The sequence below is a fragment of the Phycodurus eques genome, chromosome 13, assembly GCF_024500275.1.
Source record: "Phycodurus eques isolate BA_2022a chromosome 13, UOR_Pequ_1.1, whole genome shotgun sequence".
NCBI lineage: Eukaryota > Metazoa > Chordata > Actinopteri > Syngnathiformes > Syngnathidae > Phycodurus > Phycodurus eques.
In genome coordinates, this window is record NC_084537.1 from 17,758,883 (window position 1) to 17,778,422 (window position 19,540).

At 42.2% G+C, this 19,540-nt stretch overlaps 1 protein-coding gene across 2 annotated transcripts; it reads right to left on the reverse strand.

Moving 5' to 3' along the window:
• Positions 1-471: 471 nt before the first annotated feature.
• On the reverse strand, positions 472-18,554 carry LOC133411410 (protein APCDD1-like). Of its 2 annotated transcripts, XM_061693778.1 has the most exons (6): positions 18,216-18,554; positions 16,817-17,367; positions 11,172-11,349; positions 10,579-11,104; positions 8,242-8,563; positions 472-4,220 (listed from the first exon to the last, which is right to left on the reverse strand). In XM_061693778.1, exons 2-6 carry the CDS (start codon positions 16,854-16,856, stop codon positions 3,775-3,777), a joined length of 1,512 nt encoding a protein of 503 aa, XP_061549762.1. In that variant the 5' UTR covers positions 16,857-17,367; positions 18,216-18,554; the 3' UTR covers positions 472-3,774. The 2 variants fall into 2 exon arrangements, with proteins under 2 accessions (XP_061549762.1, XP_061549761.1); XM_061693777.1 differs by having other exon boundaries at positions 16,817-18,554.
• Between the last annotated feature and the right edge of the window lie 986 nt (positions 18,555-19,540).

A 19,540-nucleotide genomic window follows, 5' to 3' on the forward strand; every position in this document is an offset into this window, starting at 1 on the left:
ACCGGAAAGTACGTAGTAGTAGAATAAGTGGAAAACGCTAGGCTCACTGTTAGCTCATCAGGTAACTAGATGATGCTTTCATATTCTTGTCCTTCTCATTTTTATTGTGGTGAGTGACATGTGAGACACGTTTTACAAACGCTAAACACAACTAGTTGCGCCGCTATTTGTGTCCGGCAACAGCTTCCTGATTGGCCGTCGCTCTCTTTCACATCACATTTTCTGCCCAACTCGGTGTTGAGCACACGCAAGTCAATATTGACCAAGTTTAAAGCTATCACAGAATAATCAATCCCTCATGATAATGTTTTAGATATCAGACTGAGCAGTGGGGGGAAATACTCTACATTCGGCCTGATGATCAGTATGTGTGTACCCCTTAACATGACAGAAAATCGTGGTTGATAAGGGAACTATTAAAAATCTCGTTTTAATGGATAGTTGTAGATGAGTCCATTAATCAAAAACACATTTCATTACAGTATTTATTGACCCTGCTGTCTTGAAAACATACATGTTACAGTAAGTGCAATTGTAGTCAATTTCATATGACAAAACATGACTTTTGTGTTTCTTTACAATTAAAAAAAAAAACAAAATCGACATCTCTTACATGGACCATATATGGCCCTCTTGAGCATTGGATCCGGCCCACCATGTAGTTATAAAAAATATATATATATCCATACAGCTGAGATTTGAACTCCGAACCTCCAAACTGTACATCCTCACATCCCCACCTTTTCACCGGGCTGCCCAATTCTAAAAAACAATTTTCAGAAAAATTCCACACATACTCCTTGTACACACAAAAAAAAGAGGGCTATTTAGTTTTTGGCTGAAATTTCTTGATGAACCTGAGATGGACTAGAACCTTTACAGGTGAACTTACGTCAAAACAGACCTCACAGCAGGTGTTTGATCCATGAATCGACCATTGGATTTCCATGTTCAATTAGAATTGGTATTTAAACGGTCTTTTTGGTCATGATGTCCACATTTTGACACTTAACAGTTGATCAACAGTAACTCAATATTGCGAGGCTTGAAACAGGATGTTGTCAGGTGGAAGTGACCACTGAAAGAAGAACAGAAAGGCATAGAAGTGGACGTCCTTTTAAGCACGTGTACTTGTTGGAGAACAGCAAGTTATACAAAAAGTACTGAAAAGTTGAACACGTACAATGAAGTTGGGACGTTGTGTTAAACATAAATCAAAACTGAATACAATGATTTGCAAATCATGTTCAACCTATACTAAATTGAATACACTACAAAGACAATTTAATTTTTAGCAAATAATCATTAACTTAGAATTTCTGGGGTGCAACACGTTCCAAAAAAGCTGGGACAGGGCCATGTTTACCACTGTGTTACATCACCTTTTCTTTTAAACACATTCAATAAACGTTTGGGAACTGAGGTCACTAATTGTTGAAGCTTTTTAGGTGGAATTCTTTCCCATTCTTGCTTGATGTAAAGCTTCAGCTGTTCAACAGTCCGGGGTCGCCGGTGTCGTATTTTACGCTTCATAATGCGCCACACATTTTCAATGGGAGACGGGTCTGGACAGCAGGCAGGCCAGTCTAGTACCCGCACTCTTTTACTACGAAGCCACGCTGTTGTAACACGTGCAGAATGTGGTTTGGCATTGTCTTGCTGAAATAAGAAGAATGTACCTTTCAGCATTAATGGTGCCTTCACAGATGTGTAAGTTACCCATGCCATTGGTACTAACACAGCCCCATACCATCACAGATGCTGGCTTTTGAACTTTGCGTCCATAACAGTCCGGATGGTTCTTTTCCTCTTTGGTCCGCAATTTCCAAAAACCATTTAAAATGTGGACTCGTCGGACCTCAGAACACTTTTCCACTTTGCATCAGTCCGTCTTAGAAGAGCTCGAGCCCAGAAAAGCCGACGGCGTTTCTGGGTGTTGTTGATAAATGGGTTTTGCTTTGCATTGTAGAGTTTCAAGTTGCACTTACGGATGTAGCGCCGAATTGTATTTACTGACATTGGTTTTCTGAAGTGTTCCTGAGCCCACGTGGTGATATCCTTTCCACATTGATGTCGGTTTTTGATGCAGTGCCGCCTGAGGGATCGAAGGTCACGGGCATTCAATGTTGGTTTTCGGTCTTGCCGCTTACATGCAGTGATTTCTCCAGATTCTCTGAACCTTTTGATGATATTATGGACCGTAGATGATTAAATCCCTAAAGTCCTTGCAATTGTACGTTGAGGAACATTGTCCTTAAACTGTTCGACTATTTTCTCACGCACTTGTTCACAAAGAGGTGCACCTCGCCCCATCTTTGCTCGTGAATGACTGAACAATTCAGGGAAGCTCCTTTTATATCCAGTCATGGCACCCGCCTGTTCCCAATTAGCCTGTTCACCTGTGGGATGTTCCAAACAGGTGTTTGATGAGCATTCCTCAACTTTCTCAGTCTTTTTTGCCAACTGTCCCAGCTTATTTGGAATGTGTTGCAGCCATAAAATTCTAAGTTAATGATTATTTGCTAAAAACAATAAAGTTTGTCTGTTTGAACATTGAATATCTTGTCTTTGTAGTGTATTCAATTAAATATAGGTCGAACATGATTTGCAAATCATTGTATTCTGTTTTTATTTATGTTTAACACAACGTCCCAATTTCATTGGAATAGGGGTTGTGCATTCAAAACGTCAGGAAAGGTCAAGTTGTCTGTAGATTTTCCAGTCATTCAGGTCATGGTACTCCGAAAAGGTTAAATTGAGGCACCTGGACTCCTCTTGTTTGTTGAATACGTTTCGTGTTAAATCAGAAAAAGGCTTCTTCAGTTAATAATTTTTAAGTGTCGAGTCTCCCTATTTGTCTCTGGTGGATGTGTCCACTGGGCTTGGTCACAATTGGGTTGCTGTTGTTGCCAGACGTGGCTGGGGAATGCCCGTCCTGCATACCAACTGATTGTTCACCTGCTTAGTGGTAAAACGACTCGCTGATTTTCTCCCAACCAAGCTATGCATTTCAAATCCATTAACACCCTTGTACAAAGGTTGCTTCACCCAAAGGTCAAAATCCCAAGAAGAAAACTCAGCAAACTTGTTTATGTAGTGAGGAGTGCAATGACCTTTACATTGGAGAGACTAAGCAACCCTTCCACAAACGCATGGCACAACATAGTAGAGCAGTTTCTATGGGTCCAGAGTCAGCAGTTAATTTGCATCTCAAAAATAAGGGCCTCCTTTGAGGATAACAAGTTCTGAATTTGGAGGCCTGCTGGTTTGAAGGTTTGAAGTGGTGTGAAAGAAGCAATCTATGTCAAACTAGAAAGGGCCTCTCATTGGTTTGTGCCATCACTTATAGTCTACTTGCCACAATGTCCTGACATTGCCTCATTCCACACGGGGACTGGCCACAATAAAAGGTCAAATATTAGGTTCACCTGTAAAGGTTATAGTGTATTTAAGTTCATCCTGAAACTTCACCCAATATCCCAAACGTTTTGTGAGTTATGGCTCCCTGCCTCTTATCTTAAAAGAAAAAAAAAATGTGTACGTATCACATCATTTAAACATCGGAGTCCATCTTTGGGTAGTTCCACCTAAAGTGCAGTTTTTTTCTACGGGACAAGACTTTGGCCCATGGCTCCTTTTCCCTCCAGCAATGTACGTCCACTTAAGTCCATTTTGTGGCCCGTAAGGTACAATCTACACTATTGTACCATTTGGGGTCAAGTAATGACCTCCTAAGGCAACCTTTGTAGCATTTCTCAAGTCTCCATTATGGGCCTAACGCAACAGCAGTGTTTTTAACACAGGCGCAACAAGCACCGCCGTGACACCGGCTCTATGGCGTCCCCCGCCACTATTACTGAGCCGCAGGGCCGTGTCATCCCCGGCCTGGTCGCGTCCCGCCGCCTGGCTGCTGGCCGAGCAGCGCACCAGGGGCAGCTGGTAGGACGTGGCCCGCTTGTCCGGGTGGTCCGGGCTGGAGCCGTCGCTGGGCCGCTGGCCGTTGTAGAGCAGGTAGCGGCCGTTGGCGTCGCGCTCCATGCGGAAGAGCTCGTACTCGGTGTGCGGCAGGCGGATGCCCAGGGCCACGCAGCCATTGGTGGCCGTAACGTCCTGCTCCACGCCCAGCTGCCAGGAGCGCTCAGCGCCGCACTCGTCGCCGCTGAACACGTTGAGCAGCGAGGTGGTGGCGAAGTCCATTGGTGTCACTCTCATGTGGTTCACTGCGGGAGAGGAGGATGCGGCGAGATGACGTACCGTAAGTGATATGACCTTCTGAGGCTAAATAGGTTTATATACTGTACAATATGTCCACCACGTTTGGAGGGGAATATTGAGTAATAGTGTGCTGCTTTGAGTATTTAAGCAAGTTGTTGGGCTATTGTATCATCATATTAGTTCATATTGTATTACTTAATGTGCTTTGTACCAAATAGATTTTTGACCTTTTAACTTGAAGTCAAACAATATACATAGTTTCATTTGATTTGTGCGTTTAGTAAGAATGTTTTTTTGGGTTAGTATGTTATCATATCAGCCATATTGACAAAATAATCTTCTTTTCCTTTCGGCTTGTCATCCTTTTCCATGTAAGCCTATCTCCTGCATCCTCCTCTCGACCACCAACTGCCCTCATGTCTTCCCTCACGACATCCATCAACCTTCTCTTTGGTCTTCCTCTCGCTCTCTTGCCTGGCAGCTCCACCCTCATCATCCTTCTACCAATATACTCACTAGTTCTCCTCTGGACGTGTCCAAACCATCGAAGTCTGCTCTCTCTAACTTTGTCTCCAAAACATCGAATCTTGGCTGTCCCTCTGATGAGCTCATTTCTAATTTTATCCAACCCTGTCACTCCGAGAGCAAACCTCAACATCTTCATTTCCGCCACCTCCAACTCTGCTTCCTGTTGTCTCTTCAGTGCCACTGTCTCTAATCCGTACATCATGGCTGGCCTCATTACTGTTTTATAAACTTTGCCCTTCATCCTAGCGGAGACTCTTCTGTCACATAACACACCTGACACCATCTGATCTCTTCTCCCTGTAGCCTCACTCTTCCCCCACCACCCCTCTCATTCATGCACATATATTCTGTCCTACTTTGGCTAATCTTCATTCCTCTTCTTTCCAGTGCATGCCTCCATCTTCCTCACTGTTCCTCCACCTGCTCCCAGCTTTCACTGCAGATCACAATGTCATCTGCAAACATCATGGTCCACAGGGATTCCAGTCTAACCTCATCTGTCAGCCTATCCATCACCACTGCAAAGAGGAAGGGGCTCAGGGCTGATCCCTGATGCAGTCCCACCTCCACCTTAAATTCGTCTGTCACGCCTACAGCACACCTCACTGCTGTTCTGCTGCCCTTCTTCATGTCCTATATTATTCCAACATACTTCTCTGCCACTCCAGACTTCCGCATGCAGTACCACAGTTCCTCTCTGAGTACTCTGTCATAGGCTTTCTCTAGATCTACAAAGACACAATGTATCTCCTTCTGACCTTCTCTGTACTTTTCCAACAATATCCTCAAGGCAAATAATGCATCTGTGGTACTCTTTCTTGGCATTAAACCATACTGTTGCTTGCAAATACTCACTTCTGTCCTGAGTCTAGCCTCCACTACTCTTTCCCATAACTTCATTGTTTGGCTCATCAACTTTACTCCTCTATAGTTCCCACAGCTCTGCACATCACCCTTGTTCTTAAAAACGGCACTAGTACACTTTTCCTCCATTCCTCAGGCATCTTCTCACATGCTAGAATTCTATTGAACAAGCTGGTCAAAAACTCCACAGCCACCTCTCCTACATGCTTCCATACCTCCACAGGAATGTCATCAGGACCAACTGCCTTTCCATTTTTCATCCACTTTAATGCCTTTCTAACTTCCCCCTTACTAATCATTGCCACTTCCTGGTCCACCACACTTGCCTCTTCTACTCTCCCTTCTTTCTCATTTTCCTCATTCATCAATCCCTCAAAGTAGTCTTTTCATCTATCTAGCACTCTACTGGCACCAGTCAACATATTTCCATCTCTACCCTTAATCACCCTAACCTGCTGCACATCCTTCCCATCTCTATCCCTCTGTCTGGCCAACCTGTATAGATCCTTTTCTCCTTCTTTAGTGTCCCACCTGGCATACATGTCATCATATGCCTCTTGTTTGGCCTTTGCCACCTCTACCTTTGCCCTATGTCGCATCTCAATGTGTTCCTTTCGCCTCTCCTCGGTCCTCTCAGTGTCCCACTTCTTCTTAGCCAACCTTTTTCCTTGTATGATTTCCTGTACTGTGAGGTTCCACCACCAAGTCTCCTTCTCTCCTTTCCTGCCAGAAGATACACCAAGTACTCTCCTGCCTGCCTCTCTGATCACCTTGGCTGCAGTGGTCCAGTCTTCTGGAAGCTCCTCCTGTCCACCGAGACCCTGTCTCGCCTCTTCCCGAAAAACACTTGTCCTGTCTCAGCTTCCACCACATGGTTCTCTGCTCTGCCTTTGTCCGCCTAATCTTCCTCCCCACCACCAGCGTCATCTTACACACCACCATCCCACACTCTCCCCTCCCACTACCTCACAGTCGGTAACCTCCTTCAGTTTACAACGTCTGCACAAGATGTAATACACCTGCGTGCATCTACCTCCGCTCTTGTAGGTCACCCTATGTTCCTGCCTATTCTGGAAAAAAGTGTTCACTCCAGCCATTTGCATCCTTTTTGCAAAGTCTACCACCATCTGTCCTTCCAAGTTCCTTTCCTGGATGCCGTACTTACCCATCACTTCTTCATCACCCCTATGTGCATTACAATCTGCACCAATCACGACTCTCTCTCTGTGTGGGATGCGCAGAACTACTTTGTCTAGCTCCTTCCAGAATTTCTCTTTCACCTCAAGGTCACATCCTACCTGTGGGGCATAGCCACTCATCACATTATACATAACACCCTCAATTTCAAGTTTGAGCCTCATCACTCGATCTGATAGTCTTTTCACCTCCAAGACATTCTTAGCCAACTCTTCTTTTAAAATAACCCCGACTCTGTTTCTCTTCCCATCTTCACCATGGTAAAATAATTTAAACCCTGCCCTAAAACTTCTAGCCTGACTGCCTTTCCACCTGGTCTCCTGGACACACAATATATCAACCTTTCTCTGAATCATCATGTCAACCAACTCCCGAGATTCTCCTGTCCATCTAGTCCCAACATTCAAAGTCCCCACATTCAGTTCTAGGCTCTGTGCTTTCCGCTTCTCTTTCTGCCGAAGAACCCGCTTTCCACCTTTTCTTCTTCTTCGACTTTGACCCACAATAGCTGAATTTCCAACGGCACCCTGCAGGTTGACAGTGGCGGACGATGTTAACCTGGGCCACGACCGATCCGGTATGGAATTCTTTGGATGAACGCTCATATTTGTTTGACAAAGTTTAAAGCCGGATGCCCTTCCTGACGCAAACCTCTGCATTTATCCGGGCTTGGGACCGGCGTACAGTTTGTACTGGCTTGTGCCCCCCATAGGCTCATCAAGACCTTTCATTTGAGGTATGACTCAATGTGCTTCATAGTAAATACTTTAAAAAAAAAAAAAACTATTTATTGGAAGTTTTGTGATTTGTGAGTTTCATAAGCATTTTTGGGGGGTTAATATATTGACAAAATAATTACATATCTCATAGGACACATTACAACCTTTAATTTGAGGTATGACTCAATGTACTTTGAATCATTTCTATTTTTGACAAATTGACTTCTGAAGTTCTGTAGCCCAGAAAAATATATTGTGAATAAGGGTTCATTTGACATTACGTCATCATGTTAGGTCACATTGACAAAATGATAGCAGATGTGGATAACGCTCATCAAGACCAATAATTTAAGGTATATGACTCGGTGATCTTTGTAGCAAATCCATGTTTGACCTTGTCAATGGTTAACTTTGACTTAGGTTATCTCGTTAAGGTCATTGTCAATCGACACCAAAAGCATAAGTCAGCGGGCGTCTGCCTTCTACACATCCCCCAAGTTTAAAGGGAAGTAGATGAAAAGTGTGGGAAAATTCAAGGTATTTGGTTTTTCACTTTGCTTTGACTTTGACTCTGAATCTTTGGCTTGTGAAAATCTCTAATCAAAGTACCTAAGCAGTAAATATGAAGTATTTCTGTGTCAATTTGTTACCGTGAGAGACTAAAAATGAGCCTTGTAGATAAATTATGACTGCATTCGGGGCAAAATCAGTCAGTCACCTTTGAAGACGAAGTCGGTGCCGCCCATGACACGCGTGGAGTGCAGGCCGCGCGAGTAGCGTCCACGGGCGTAGATGGTGAAGGTGGGATGCTTGCACACTGGGTCGGAGAAATGGTAGTAGTAACCCTCCCACGTGTGGTTGTTGTTGTGGAACAGGAAGTGGCGGGTGAGGAAGAGCACCTCCGGGCGCACCTCGCACCGCTGGCTCGCCCACTGGCCGTACAGGCCCACCGACAGGTCGGCACGCGGCGGAAGGATGGGCGGGTGAAACTCGTCCGAGCGGTAGATGATGCGGCAGGCGATGCAGCCGTGCGCGTGGTTCTGGAATGACAACATGTGGTCAAAAGATGGAATTTCACCTTCAATGTACAACTGCTGCTTTTTACACGTACAGAGCAATAATAACAGTCATTCAGGGTTAATTAATTTAAAAAAAATCTAATTCAAACATTAAAAAAAATATATTTAGGTCTGGACTGGAACGGATCAATGACATTTCCATTCATTTCAATGAGGAAAGATGATTTGCGATTTGAGCATTTTGAGTTACGACCTTGGTCACGGAACCAGTTAAACTCGTGTCTCAAGGCGCCCCTGTATTTATTTGGTGATGGTTTGATTTTTCCCAACTTATGTGGTGGAATTTTCCAGAACAACTTAATTGTACCACTTTTGGGGCGTTCCACTTGGAGGGTGTGTGTTTTGTGAGATGTTGATGTTGATGTTGAACAACAGAGTGAGAAAAGAATGGATGGCTCCCTGAGGAGGACTTAAACAAGATTTGTTGTTCTTAAAAACAAAAACATTGCTCATGGATCGTGTTGCAATACAAACCACCAGAAAATATTCTCATTTGTCCAAAAGGACAAAGTGACTATTTCAGCATCGCTTTGTGGTGCACATGTTCAAATGACCAAATAAAGCGGCAGCGAGGCCACAATGGAGTACATTTTGGCAGGACTCTTCTGCCTTTGGGGGGGGGGATTCCCACCATATTTGAGGCGGAGACGATGTTGTCAAGCGCACCTCTCATGTGGTGAACGAAGAATTCCAGCCTTCACGGTGCCTGAGGACTGCGCTTGTCTATGCAGACCCTTTAGAAGCTTCAAGCGGCACATCATGAAGGAATCAAAGCGTGTAGAAATGTGAAGTACACAAAAAAATGAAGGAAAAAAAAACATTGAAAACAAAATATCACATGAAGTAAACAAATAAAATAACTACCCCAAAAAACAAAGGTAAAAAAATGCAACATCTAAAGTAAAATCACCAAAAAAAAAAGGAAGAATCAAAACACTCACAGAAAATTAAGATAACATTAACAGTAAAGTCGCAAAAAAAATGAAAGTAACATCTACATACAATAAAGTCACTGAAAAAGTATGTTTTTGATGTTTTCTTACAGCGGCACGGTGGACGACTGGTTAGCAAATCTGCCTCACAGTTCTGGGGACTGGGGTTCAAATCCCAAACCCGCCTGTCTGGAGTTTGCATGTTCTCCCCGTGCCTGCGTGGGTTTTCTCCGGGCTCTCCGGTTTCCTCCCACATCCCAAAAACATGCGTGGTAGATTAATTGAAGACTCTAAATTGCCCGTAGGTGTAAATGTGAGTGCGAATGGTTGTTTGTTTGTATGTGCCCTGTGATTGGCTGGCAACCAGTTCAGGGTGTACCCCGCCTCCTGCCCGATGACAGCTGGGATAGGCTCCAGCACGCCCGCGACCCAAGTGAGGAGAAGCGGCTCAGAAAAGGGATGGATGGATGTTTTCTTATATTTTCAGCGACTTTGTTTTTGATGTTGCATTCATTTTTGGACAATTTTAGAATTTAAAAAAATGACATTACAGAGAATGGAAGCAATAACAATATATAATAATATCAAAAACAAAGTCAGAAAGATGTGGGACACACCATCATAAGTCTAAAAAAATTAAGGTAACATCTTAAAGTCATAAAAAATTAATAAAACCACCATCACAAAAAAAAAAAAAAACCTAAGGGGGCAAAATCAAAGGAAACAATTTTTGTATTTGTCCTTATATGGGGGTGGATAATTTTTTTATGTTGTTTCCTTCCATTTTTTGTGACTTTGTTTCAGATATTGCAATTGTATTTGGGGGAATTTACCATCAAAAACGACATTAGAGAAAATGTAGTAAACAACATCAAAAACATTCAACATTCAAAGTTTATTTGCGTGAAAGGTAACATCGACAGCGAAATCTCCCAAAAATGAATGAGACAAGAACGAAAAGAAGGAAACGACATCGCAACTAAATCACTGAAAAACAAAGGGAACAACTCAAAAGCCCATGTGTGCAATGTGAGCGGAACTGACCTTAGCGTTCTGCAGGGGCGTCTGGTAGCTGGAGGGCTTGTAGTAGAGCCTCTGCGCGGGGTCCGTGTGGACGTCCCCGAGGAAGAGCTCCTCTACCAGGTGGTCCGGGTTGTGGTGCGTGTATTGCTTCTCTACCCGCAGCAGCTGCAGCTCGTGCATGGCGAAGTTGAGCTCCCTGGAGCAGTTGTAGCCTCCCTCCTCGCTCCACAGCTCGTAGGGGACGTCGGGTTCCCAGGGGCCCCTGACGGCTCCCTTGCAGCTCCGGTTCAGCCTCTGGCTCAGCTCTTCGGCCACGCCGGCCCCGTGACACGTGATCTGGACCCGGTGGAGGTGGTACTCGGCCTCGGTGCCGCCCCGAATGATCCAGGAGGCCTGGCGTAGGCGCAAGCGCCCCCGGACCGACAGGGTGTAGGTGGGCCTTGTGCAGTGGTTGTCCTCATAGTAGAACTGGTGGGCCTGGAAGGTGTTGTTGGCATGGAAGCGATAGGAGCGCGTCAGGAACTCCGGACCGGGTCTCACCTCGCAGCTGAAATGGAACAAACTTTCACGAGCTGAAGAATGCGGACGCGGCGTAAGAACCGAGGAAGACCGACCTGGTGGACACCCAGTGACCCTCCACGTTTGGGGGCATCTGCACGGTGATGCGGGCCCCGTCGTGAAGGTGCTTCAACATGTGGTGGCACATGTGGGAATCCTTGACCGAGCGGCCGTAGGTTTTCTCCAAGGAGAGGTGACGGGACCGCTCCTCCACAGAGAAACATGCCGACAAACCTGCAGAACCAACAAAAACAACACAATCTGCTTTTGCTGAAATTCAGTGTTTGGGTTAGTGGTTAGTTTTTGGTTCGGGTCAAAGGCTAGTTTTAGGGTTATAGGTTGTATTAGGGTTTGGATTTTGGGGACTTGGGGCCAGTTTTACGGTCACGGGTCGGGGTTAGCTCAAAGGACGAGGCTCTACCTTAGAACTAAAAATGTGAAACTCGAGTTTTACGGTGTGGGTTGTAGGTTACGGACTTAGTGTTGTTTTATGACTTGGGTGGGTTAAGGTTAGGTTAGGGTGATTGAATGGGTTGCGGGTTAAGGATAGGTTAGCACCTATGGTGGTTTTAGGTGTCGTGGAAGAATTGAGCAGTAAATTTATTTTAGTGTTGGGCATTAGGGTTTGAGGGGTTTTAGGTATTAGGTTGTGGTTAAGCCTTAAAGAAATTGGTTAGGTTTGATGTAATTTTAGTGAGAGGAGTTAGCCCTTAGGTGTGAATGTGTGCGTGAATGGTTGTTTCTTTCTACGTGCCCTGCGATTGGCTGGCGACCAGTTCAGGGTGTACCCCGCCTCTCGCCCGAAGATAGCTGGGATAGGCTCCAGCACGCCCGCGACCCTTGTGAGGATAAAGCGGTACAGAAAATGGATGGATGGAGTTAGTTTAGAGGGTTTAGAGGTTAGGTTAGGGCTCGTTTTAGGGTTTTACGGGTTGCAGATATGAGGGTTAGGGTAGGTTAAAGGTTCCAGTTCAGATAGTCTTGGGATTGGGAGACTAGATGGTGTTATGGGTTAGTTTTCGGGTTATGGGTTGTTTTAGGTTTTCGTTTTAAATGAATTATGTTATAGGTTAGGGCTAGTTTTAGGGTCATGGGTTGAGGTTAGTTAGGTTTGGGTTATTAAAAAGGTTGCAGGCAGGTTAACAGCTAGGCGGGTTTTATGGTTATGTTTTTCTGTGAAATTTTTATTCGTGTTAGTGTTGGGCATTAGGGCTCATTACAGTGTGAGAGTTTTACAGCAATTAGGTTGCGGTTAGGGTTAGCGGTTAAGTTTGCTGTAATTTTAGTGTCAGGTGTTAGTTTTAAGGTTTAGGGAGGTAGGTTAGTGCTAGTTTTAGTGTTACTGGTTGTAGGTTAGGCTAGTTTTATGAGTTAGGGTTAGTCTTCGGGTTGGAAGTTTTTGACTGTTTTATGCTTATGGTTTGTGTTAGGTTTGGAGTAATTTAAGGGTTTGGGTTTTAGCAGTTAGAGGGTTAAGATTAGCTTTAGTTCTAGGGTTGTAGGTTAGGGCATTAGATTGATGGTAGAGTTACGTTGGGGTTAGAAGTTAGGGGTTAGCGTTGAGTTTACTTTAAGGGTTCAGAATGATGGGCGAGTTGTAGAGTTTGGAGTTGATTTAGTGTTCAAGCATCTAAAAAATAAAAGTAAAAATAAAAGTTCACTACAGCAGCAAGGAATCGAAGACATTTTGAAACATTACGGAGAAACCTGAAAAGTTCCTCCATGAGGTTTACATTCTCGCCAAGCATGAGCCCATGAAGCAGCAAATGGACAAATGGAAAGAAATAAAGATGATAGATGAGCTCCACTCAAGTGAATAGAAATCAAAGGTTCTGTAAGATTCATTTTATTTTTTTTTTTTTTTGACGTCTACTGCACCCACACTAAAAGTGATTTGAGTCTTTTCAGACAATTGTTTGGGGAGCAAGCTTACACCAAAAGTCATGTTAATCCTTTTTGCATGGGAGAATCGAGTCTCTTGGGAGACTTCCTTGTCACGTCACATGTTCCCAGCTTTAACCTTAAGCGAGGTTGACCCGGCTACATGTTAGCATTTAGTAACATCAGGTTTTAGGCTCTCGCAAGGATCCTCAAAAATCTCTTAGCCCACCCTTATCCTTACGTGGCTCCATGTTGGCATTACTAATGTCAGATTTTACACAAACACCCTGGTGCTTGCGTTGTAAGGCTAGGTAGCTACATGTTAGCATTGCAATGTCAGGGTCTCGCCAACTTCGAAGGCAACTCCCGTTTTTATAGGGACTATGTACACACGTCACATGGTGATGCTAGGTGGCTACATGTCAGCATTACATTATTTTAATGTTTTACCAACTTCTAAGGCACCTTAAAAACCTGTTTTAGCCTACGATAAACGGTACGATTTAGCCTTTCTGGTGACATCCCGTTCCCGCACTTACCCTTGTGTTACGATGCTAGGTAGCTACATATGCTAGCATTAACAATGAGTAAGAGTATTATTTCCCCCACAAAGGTTTAAAATGCTGTTAGATGTTCACGAGTTTAAAAAAAAAGCCTAATTAACTTGGAGGTAATGATTAAAAAGTGGATGGCGTAGCTTTAATTTTTTTTCTGAGATTAGCGCAGTCATTGATGCAACGACGACAATCATTTGACTTGGCTCTGAGCTCTCTAGATGTCTTTCTCGAAATCAAAGCGCCCACAAGACTCCCACAGCTCAGAAAGCACACACACAACATTGCCAGCTGGCTCCAAACCGCTGAGTGGTGAGGTAACGTCAGCGCAGACCCCGACAAGAAGCGCAAACGCTGCAACCCCAGACAAAGAACTCAACAACTCCCACTTGTGCGCCCCAAAACATCCCAATATGTGAATGATTTCACATGGGAAAATACTATAATGGAATCCAGGAAGTTAGTGTTTGACAATGCTTACAGGGCGAATGCTAGGCCTACACAAAAAATAAAGACACAATTTTCCCTCAAAAAGATGACATGCTCTTTTCTTAAAAGACATTCTGAATTTATTTTTGTAAAATTGTGACTTTATTCTTGAGAAAACTAAACTTGTTTCCTTTTTTTCTAAAAATAAACTTATATTCATACAATTATATCTTTCTTCAACAAAATATATATTTTCATAGACGTGTCTTTTTCTTGAAAAATATCACTTTTTTCTAAAACCTTATACATAATTTTTTTATACGCAATATATATTTGTATGCGTAAATCTACAGCTTTTCTTGAAAGCAAATTCATTCAGAAAATTATGACTATTGTTATAAAATAACTTTGAAAGAAAATACTTTGGAAAATTACAACTTTATTTCCTAAAAAATACTTTCTCTCCCAAAATATTTTTATAACATCTTAAAATTCTTGCTTTTTTCTAAAGAAAATGTATTTTTAATTTTTCTTCAAATTACAACTTTTTTTCCGAAACAAAATTACGAATTTAATCTTTTAAAATTTTCCATGTAAAGTCAGTGCTTTTTTGCAAAATATTTGTTCTTCTAAAATGACAACTTTACTCTTTGAAGATCACCTTTTTTTTTTCCAACAATTTCCATACAATTCTAAATTCACCCTCTCAAAATGAAGACTTTTAATCTAAAGAAAATGTTACTTTTTCCTCATAAAAATTTATTCTCAGACAATTACAACACTATTCACATAAAATGAAGCCAAAAAAAAAACAACAATGTTGCTCTCAAAATGATAAGTTTTTTCTTAAATTACACATTCCACCCCCCACCCCCCACTCCCCCCAAAAAGGTATTCTCATCAGACTACAACTGTTTAACTTGAAAAAACAACTACCATCAAAATGGTTTTGTTCTTGTAAAATAAAATAAAAAAATTCTCCCCCAAAACATTATTCTCGTAAAATGTCTTGTAAAATGATCACTTCCATTCTCTTAAACATTGTATTTTTTCCCCCTTTGAAAATCTAACCATGTTCTTATAACAAATTAATGACTGTGACTCCTTGTAAAATGACACGTCATAAAATTAGCACATCAAAAAGAAAAGCCTGTCCATTAAGAATCCATTTATTTTGATGTTCTACATCAATAAATATCCTTTTTTTAAGCGTATCGGAGCAAGCTGACCCAAGTTTGTTTTGCACACGCTTTCCATTATGTGATGTCCTTGGAGGCATCGCAGCGCTGACTGACTTCCGAGCGTCAAAGCAACAGAATTGGCGTGTTTGCCCCATAAAAGTGTGTTAATAACAGTGAGTGATGGAGGCTCGGAAAGCGAAAAGCGACTATTTCACATGTGCCTCCTCACATTATCAACTCGTCTCTCATTGGCCGGTCGTCCGTCATCGAGTCAAGTACGAGCAGAAGACACTCACTTCTTCAAGTCTCTCCCCCCCGCAACAAAGTCTTCTTTTATCTTTTAAGAGCAAAAGTCCCACAGTACACTGGTGCTCACGTTCAGACAGCCCCCGGCGACATTTTTTATTGACTTCAAACGTCCCACATCACTAGCAGCACCCTACTTACCCACCAGCCCTAAAAAACAAAACAAAAAAAAGGACTTTCATGAGGCCGCCACACAGGTGCTCACTTCTTTCAAAACAGCCACCAAATGAAAGCAAATAAAATCATTGTTACCTCTTCCAGGCAACGTAGATTTGGACAGGTAGTTTGTAGTTTAAACATTTTAAACATATTTCAAAATATATCCTAGCAACTAAGGATTTTTTTTTTTGGACAAAATTTAATCGTCAGTCCAGAATTTATCTAAGACGGGGGGGGGGGTCAGCAACCTTTTTGAAACTGTGAATTTATTTTTGGTTACGATGCGAAAGGCTTTCAGTTTGATACTCACTGAAATCAATTTGATCACAATACCTTTAAATATATGCTATTATTAATAACTACTAATGTTAATTTATGTGAAGACTGATCATAATCATTTCTCACTAAGGCTAGGAAATATACGTATCAATATGCAACACTTGTAGGCAAATCAAAAGGGATGAGAGAACAATGGGCACAACAACAGCTCTATCAATAACAATAATCGTCCCATTTCTATAAATCTCTGCCAGTGTTTACATTTTCAAATGATCACTTCTGCAACATTCCTAGGAAATCGCAATGTCCCATCACCAGCAAGCAATTAAACAAAAATCGGCCCGCACGGTACTCATGCGTTCCTTGGAGGTGACCTGGTGCCCGCGGGCACCATGTTGGTGACCCCTGATCTAAAATAACAAGTATGTGTTAATATATATATATTTTTAATTATTGAAAAAATACTAATGTACACTTGTAAAATTACAGAAAAAAATATTTTAAGACATTTTCTCGAAATATATATTTTTTTAAATACAGAAATACCTAAGATTAGTGTTTTTAATAATAATAATAAAAAAACTTTTCTCACAAGCCTACATTTTTTCTTTAAAAATAAAACCTTTCCCTCTCAAAAGTACTCATTACGCTCTTAAAAGTATACATTTATTGTTGGAGAATTAAAAACAATAAAATGGATTCTAAAAAAAAAAATTAAAATATGTTCCAGATTTGGCATTGGTGGAGGTCCATTCTTGTTGATTTTGCATATAAAACAAAGTAAACTATATAATTCATCTATCTATCTATCTATCTATCTGTCTGTCTGTCTGTCTGTGTCTGTCTGTCTGTCTGTCTGTCTGTGTCTGTCGTATTGATCTGTAATATGACACACACACAAAGTTGGATTACCTAAACAGGAGGAAATGATGAAAAGTAAAGCCGGGTCCATTCTGTGTCCAGAAGCAACTTGATCCACTTTTTTTGATCAACTCCTTTCTACTTTTTTTCCCCCCCACAAGGTCCGTGTTTGCTTCTTCCTTCCAGGTGAAAAAGGTGCTGGAACACAACAACATGGATGTTCCTTTTTTTTTTTAGAAAAAAAAAAAAAAAAAAAGCAAGTGAAGTTTGCTGAGAGGAGAGGAGAGTCTGTGTGGACCGACGTGCTGAGCTGAGCAAACTCTTCAGTGTTGGAGATTGTTGAACTTGCAGCCTGCCTGCATTCCTCATGGGCGCGGAAAGGCTTGTGGGTGTTTCCTCCATGTGAAAATGAGATGCAAATCAGCAGGAACACATTATCAGGGTGAAATAATATTTGGTCCTTTTGGTGTTTAACTGATTTTAATCAAATCTTGGGGGTAGTATACAAATCTCCTATGTATACTGGTAGGGAAGTAGTACATGTTGGTGCCTTTCATGCAGACATGCATGTGTTGGATTCCTGGCCGGTGCCCAAGCTAATGCTGGATAAAACAAAAGAAAAATAAAGGTCAGTTGCGTCAGAATGGTCATTAGAAAGCATGAGAAAAGGTGCAAATTAAATTTCAAGTGAGTGACTCGCTGTGGTGGCCCCTGATGGGACAAGCAGAAAGTGACACAAAATACATACATTATATTTTTATTACTGTAAGATGACAACTTTAGTCTCTTAAAAGTAAAAAAAAAAATTGTACTAGTTTCTCTTTTGAAACATTTTATATTTTTCCCATAAACTACATCTGTTATTAAAGTATTATGACTTCATTCTCATGACTTTTTTTTCTCAGTTAAAAATGAGGACTTTTTTTTTCCTTCTTTTAAAAGTTACGACTTTTTTCTTGAAAAATTATGACATCAGATTTTTATTCATAACAATTACTTTTTTTTTCCCCCAAAAAAAATTTTTTTTCCCCAACATATTGAATGTGGCTTTTTTTCATTATGAAATGACAACTTTTTCCCAGCACAAATTAAAAATATTCCATTAAAATACATATTTTGTATCCTAAAAAATACAAGATTTTTCCTGACTACAATACATTTGTAAAAGAAAGTGGATGTTTTTTGTTAAAATTACATCTTTTTCCCCCAAAAAACTTTTCCAGTAAAATTATATTATTTTTTTCATACATTTATAAAAAAATAATAAAACATTTACCATAAAAAATTGAATTAAAACAATTCATTTTCCCCCTATAACAGCAACTTTAAAATTAAATTACCACTGCAGATAACCTTTTTCCCTAAAAAATGTAAGAAAAAAAATTATTTTCATCAAAATCACATCTTTATTTGTGTAAAATTCCATCTTTTTTCCTCTCTCCAAACATACTTAATTGTGGTAAAGTAGCAACAACTAGATTTCCTCTGTTCTTGTTATTTCCCCCCCCCCCTCTCTTTTCATGGTGGCCCTAATTCTCCGTGGCACCGGACACCAAGCTGCTTTCCATGATTGCATTTATGTTCCTAATGTGAATTCTGAGCAAGAAAAAAAAAAAAAAAGTTGTTCCCGGGTTGATCTGATAATCCTAATCTTCCTTAATAATTCATCGCTATTATTTGGAGCTTTGAAGCGGTCCGCTCTGCGCTCTTTCTCCTCTAATCCGGGATCCTTGCTCTGGCACAGTGGGTGCGCCGTCCTTCCTCCTCCCCCCGTCCTCTTCTTCCTCCTCTTTCAGGTCCACGGAAAAAAACTGGGATGCGGACAAACACCCTGATGGGATTTGCAAGGAGGCCGGAAGGGGCATTCATGACGGGACCAAAGTGGGAGTCTTGTTCTTGTGTGTTGACCCCTGCACAGTCGCAGCATCACTGCACCCTCTTTGTGCGGCAAAGAAAAAAAAACAAAAAAACTTCATTTTGCGATCAAGTCACCGTGATAATTCAGGAAACTTGTTTTTCCCGTCCTCAAAATCGTCACGGAACACTTTTTTTTGGAGTGGTGGGGGGCCATTTCTGATGAAAACCTTCTGCCACCCTGTTGTGGTGAAAGCAAATAGGTAACGTTTTTGTAAACATCAAAGACCATTTTTGAGCCTTCACTAAAGCTGACATTTTTTTTCACGAAACATTGAAAGGTTTTTCACAGTAAGAGTATTCAGAGTCTTCACTGAACGCAACATCCACCCATCCATCCATTTTCTACCGCTTATCCGAGGTCGGGTCGCGGGGGCAATAGCTTTAGTAGGGATGCCCAGACTTCCCTCTCCCCAGCCACTTCATCCAGCTCTTCCGGGGGGATCCCGAGGCGTTCCCAGGCCAGCCGAAGGATGTAGTCTCTCCAGCGTGTCCTGGGTCTCCTCCCGGTGGGACGTGCCCGGAACACCTCAACAGGGATGCGTCAGGGAGGCATCCGAATCAGATGCCCCAGCCACCTCATCTGGCTCCTCTCGATGTGGAGGAGCAGCGGCTCTACTCTGAGAGCTTCTCCCCCTATCTCTAAGGGAGAGCCCTGACACCCTGCGGAGGAAACTCATTTCGGCCGCTCGTATCCGGGATCTCGTTCTTTCGGTCACGACCCGCAGCTCGTGACCATAGGTGAGGGTAGGAACGAAGATCGACCGGTAAATCGAGAGCTTCGCCTTTCGGCTTAGCTCCTTCTTTACCACAACGGACCGATACAAAGTCCGCATCACTGCAGACGCTGCACCGATCCGT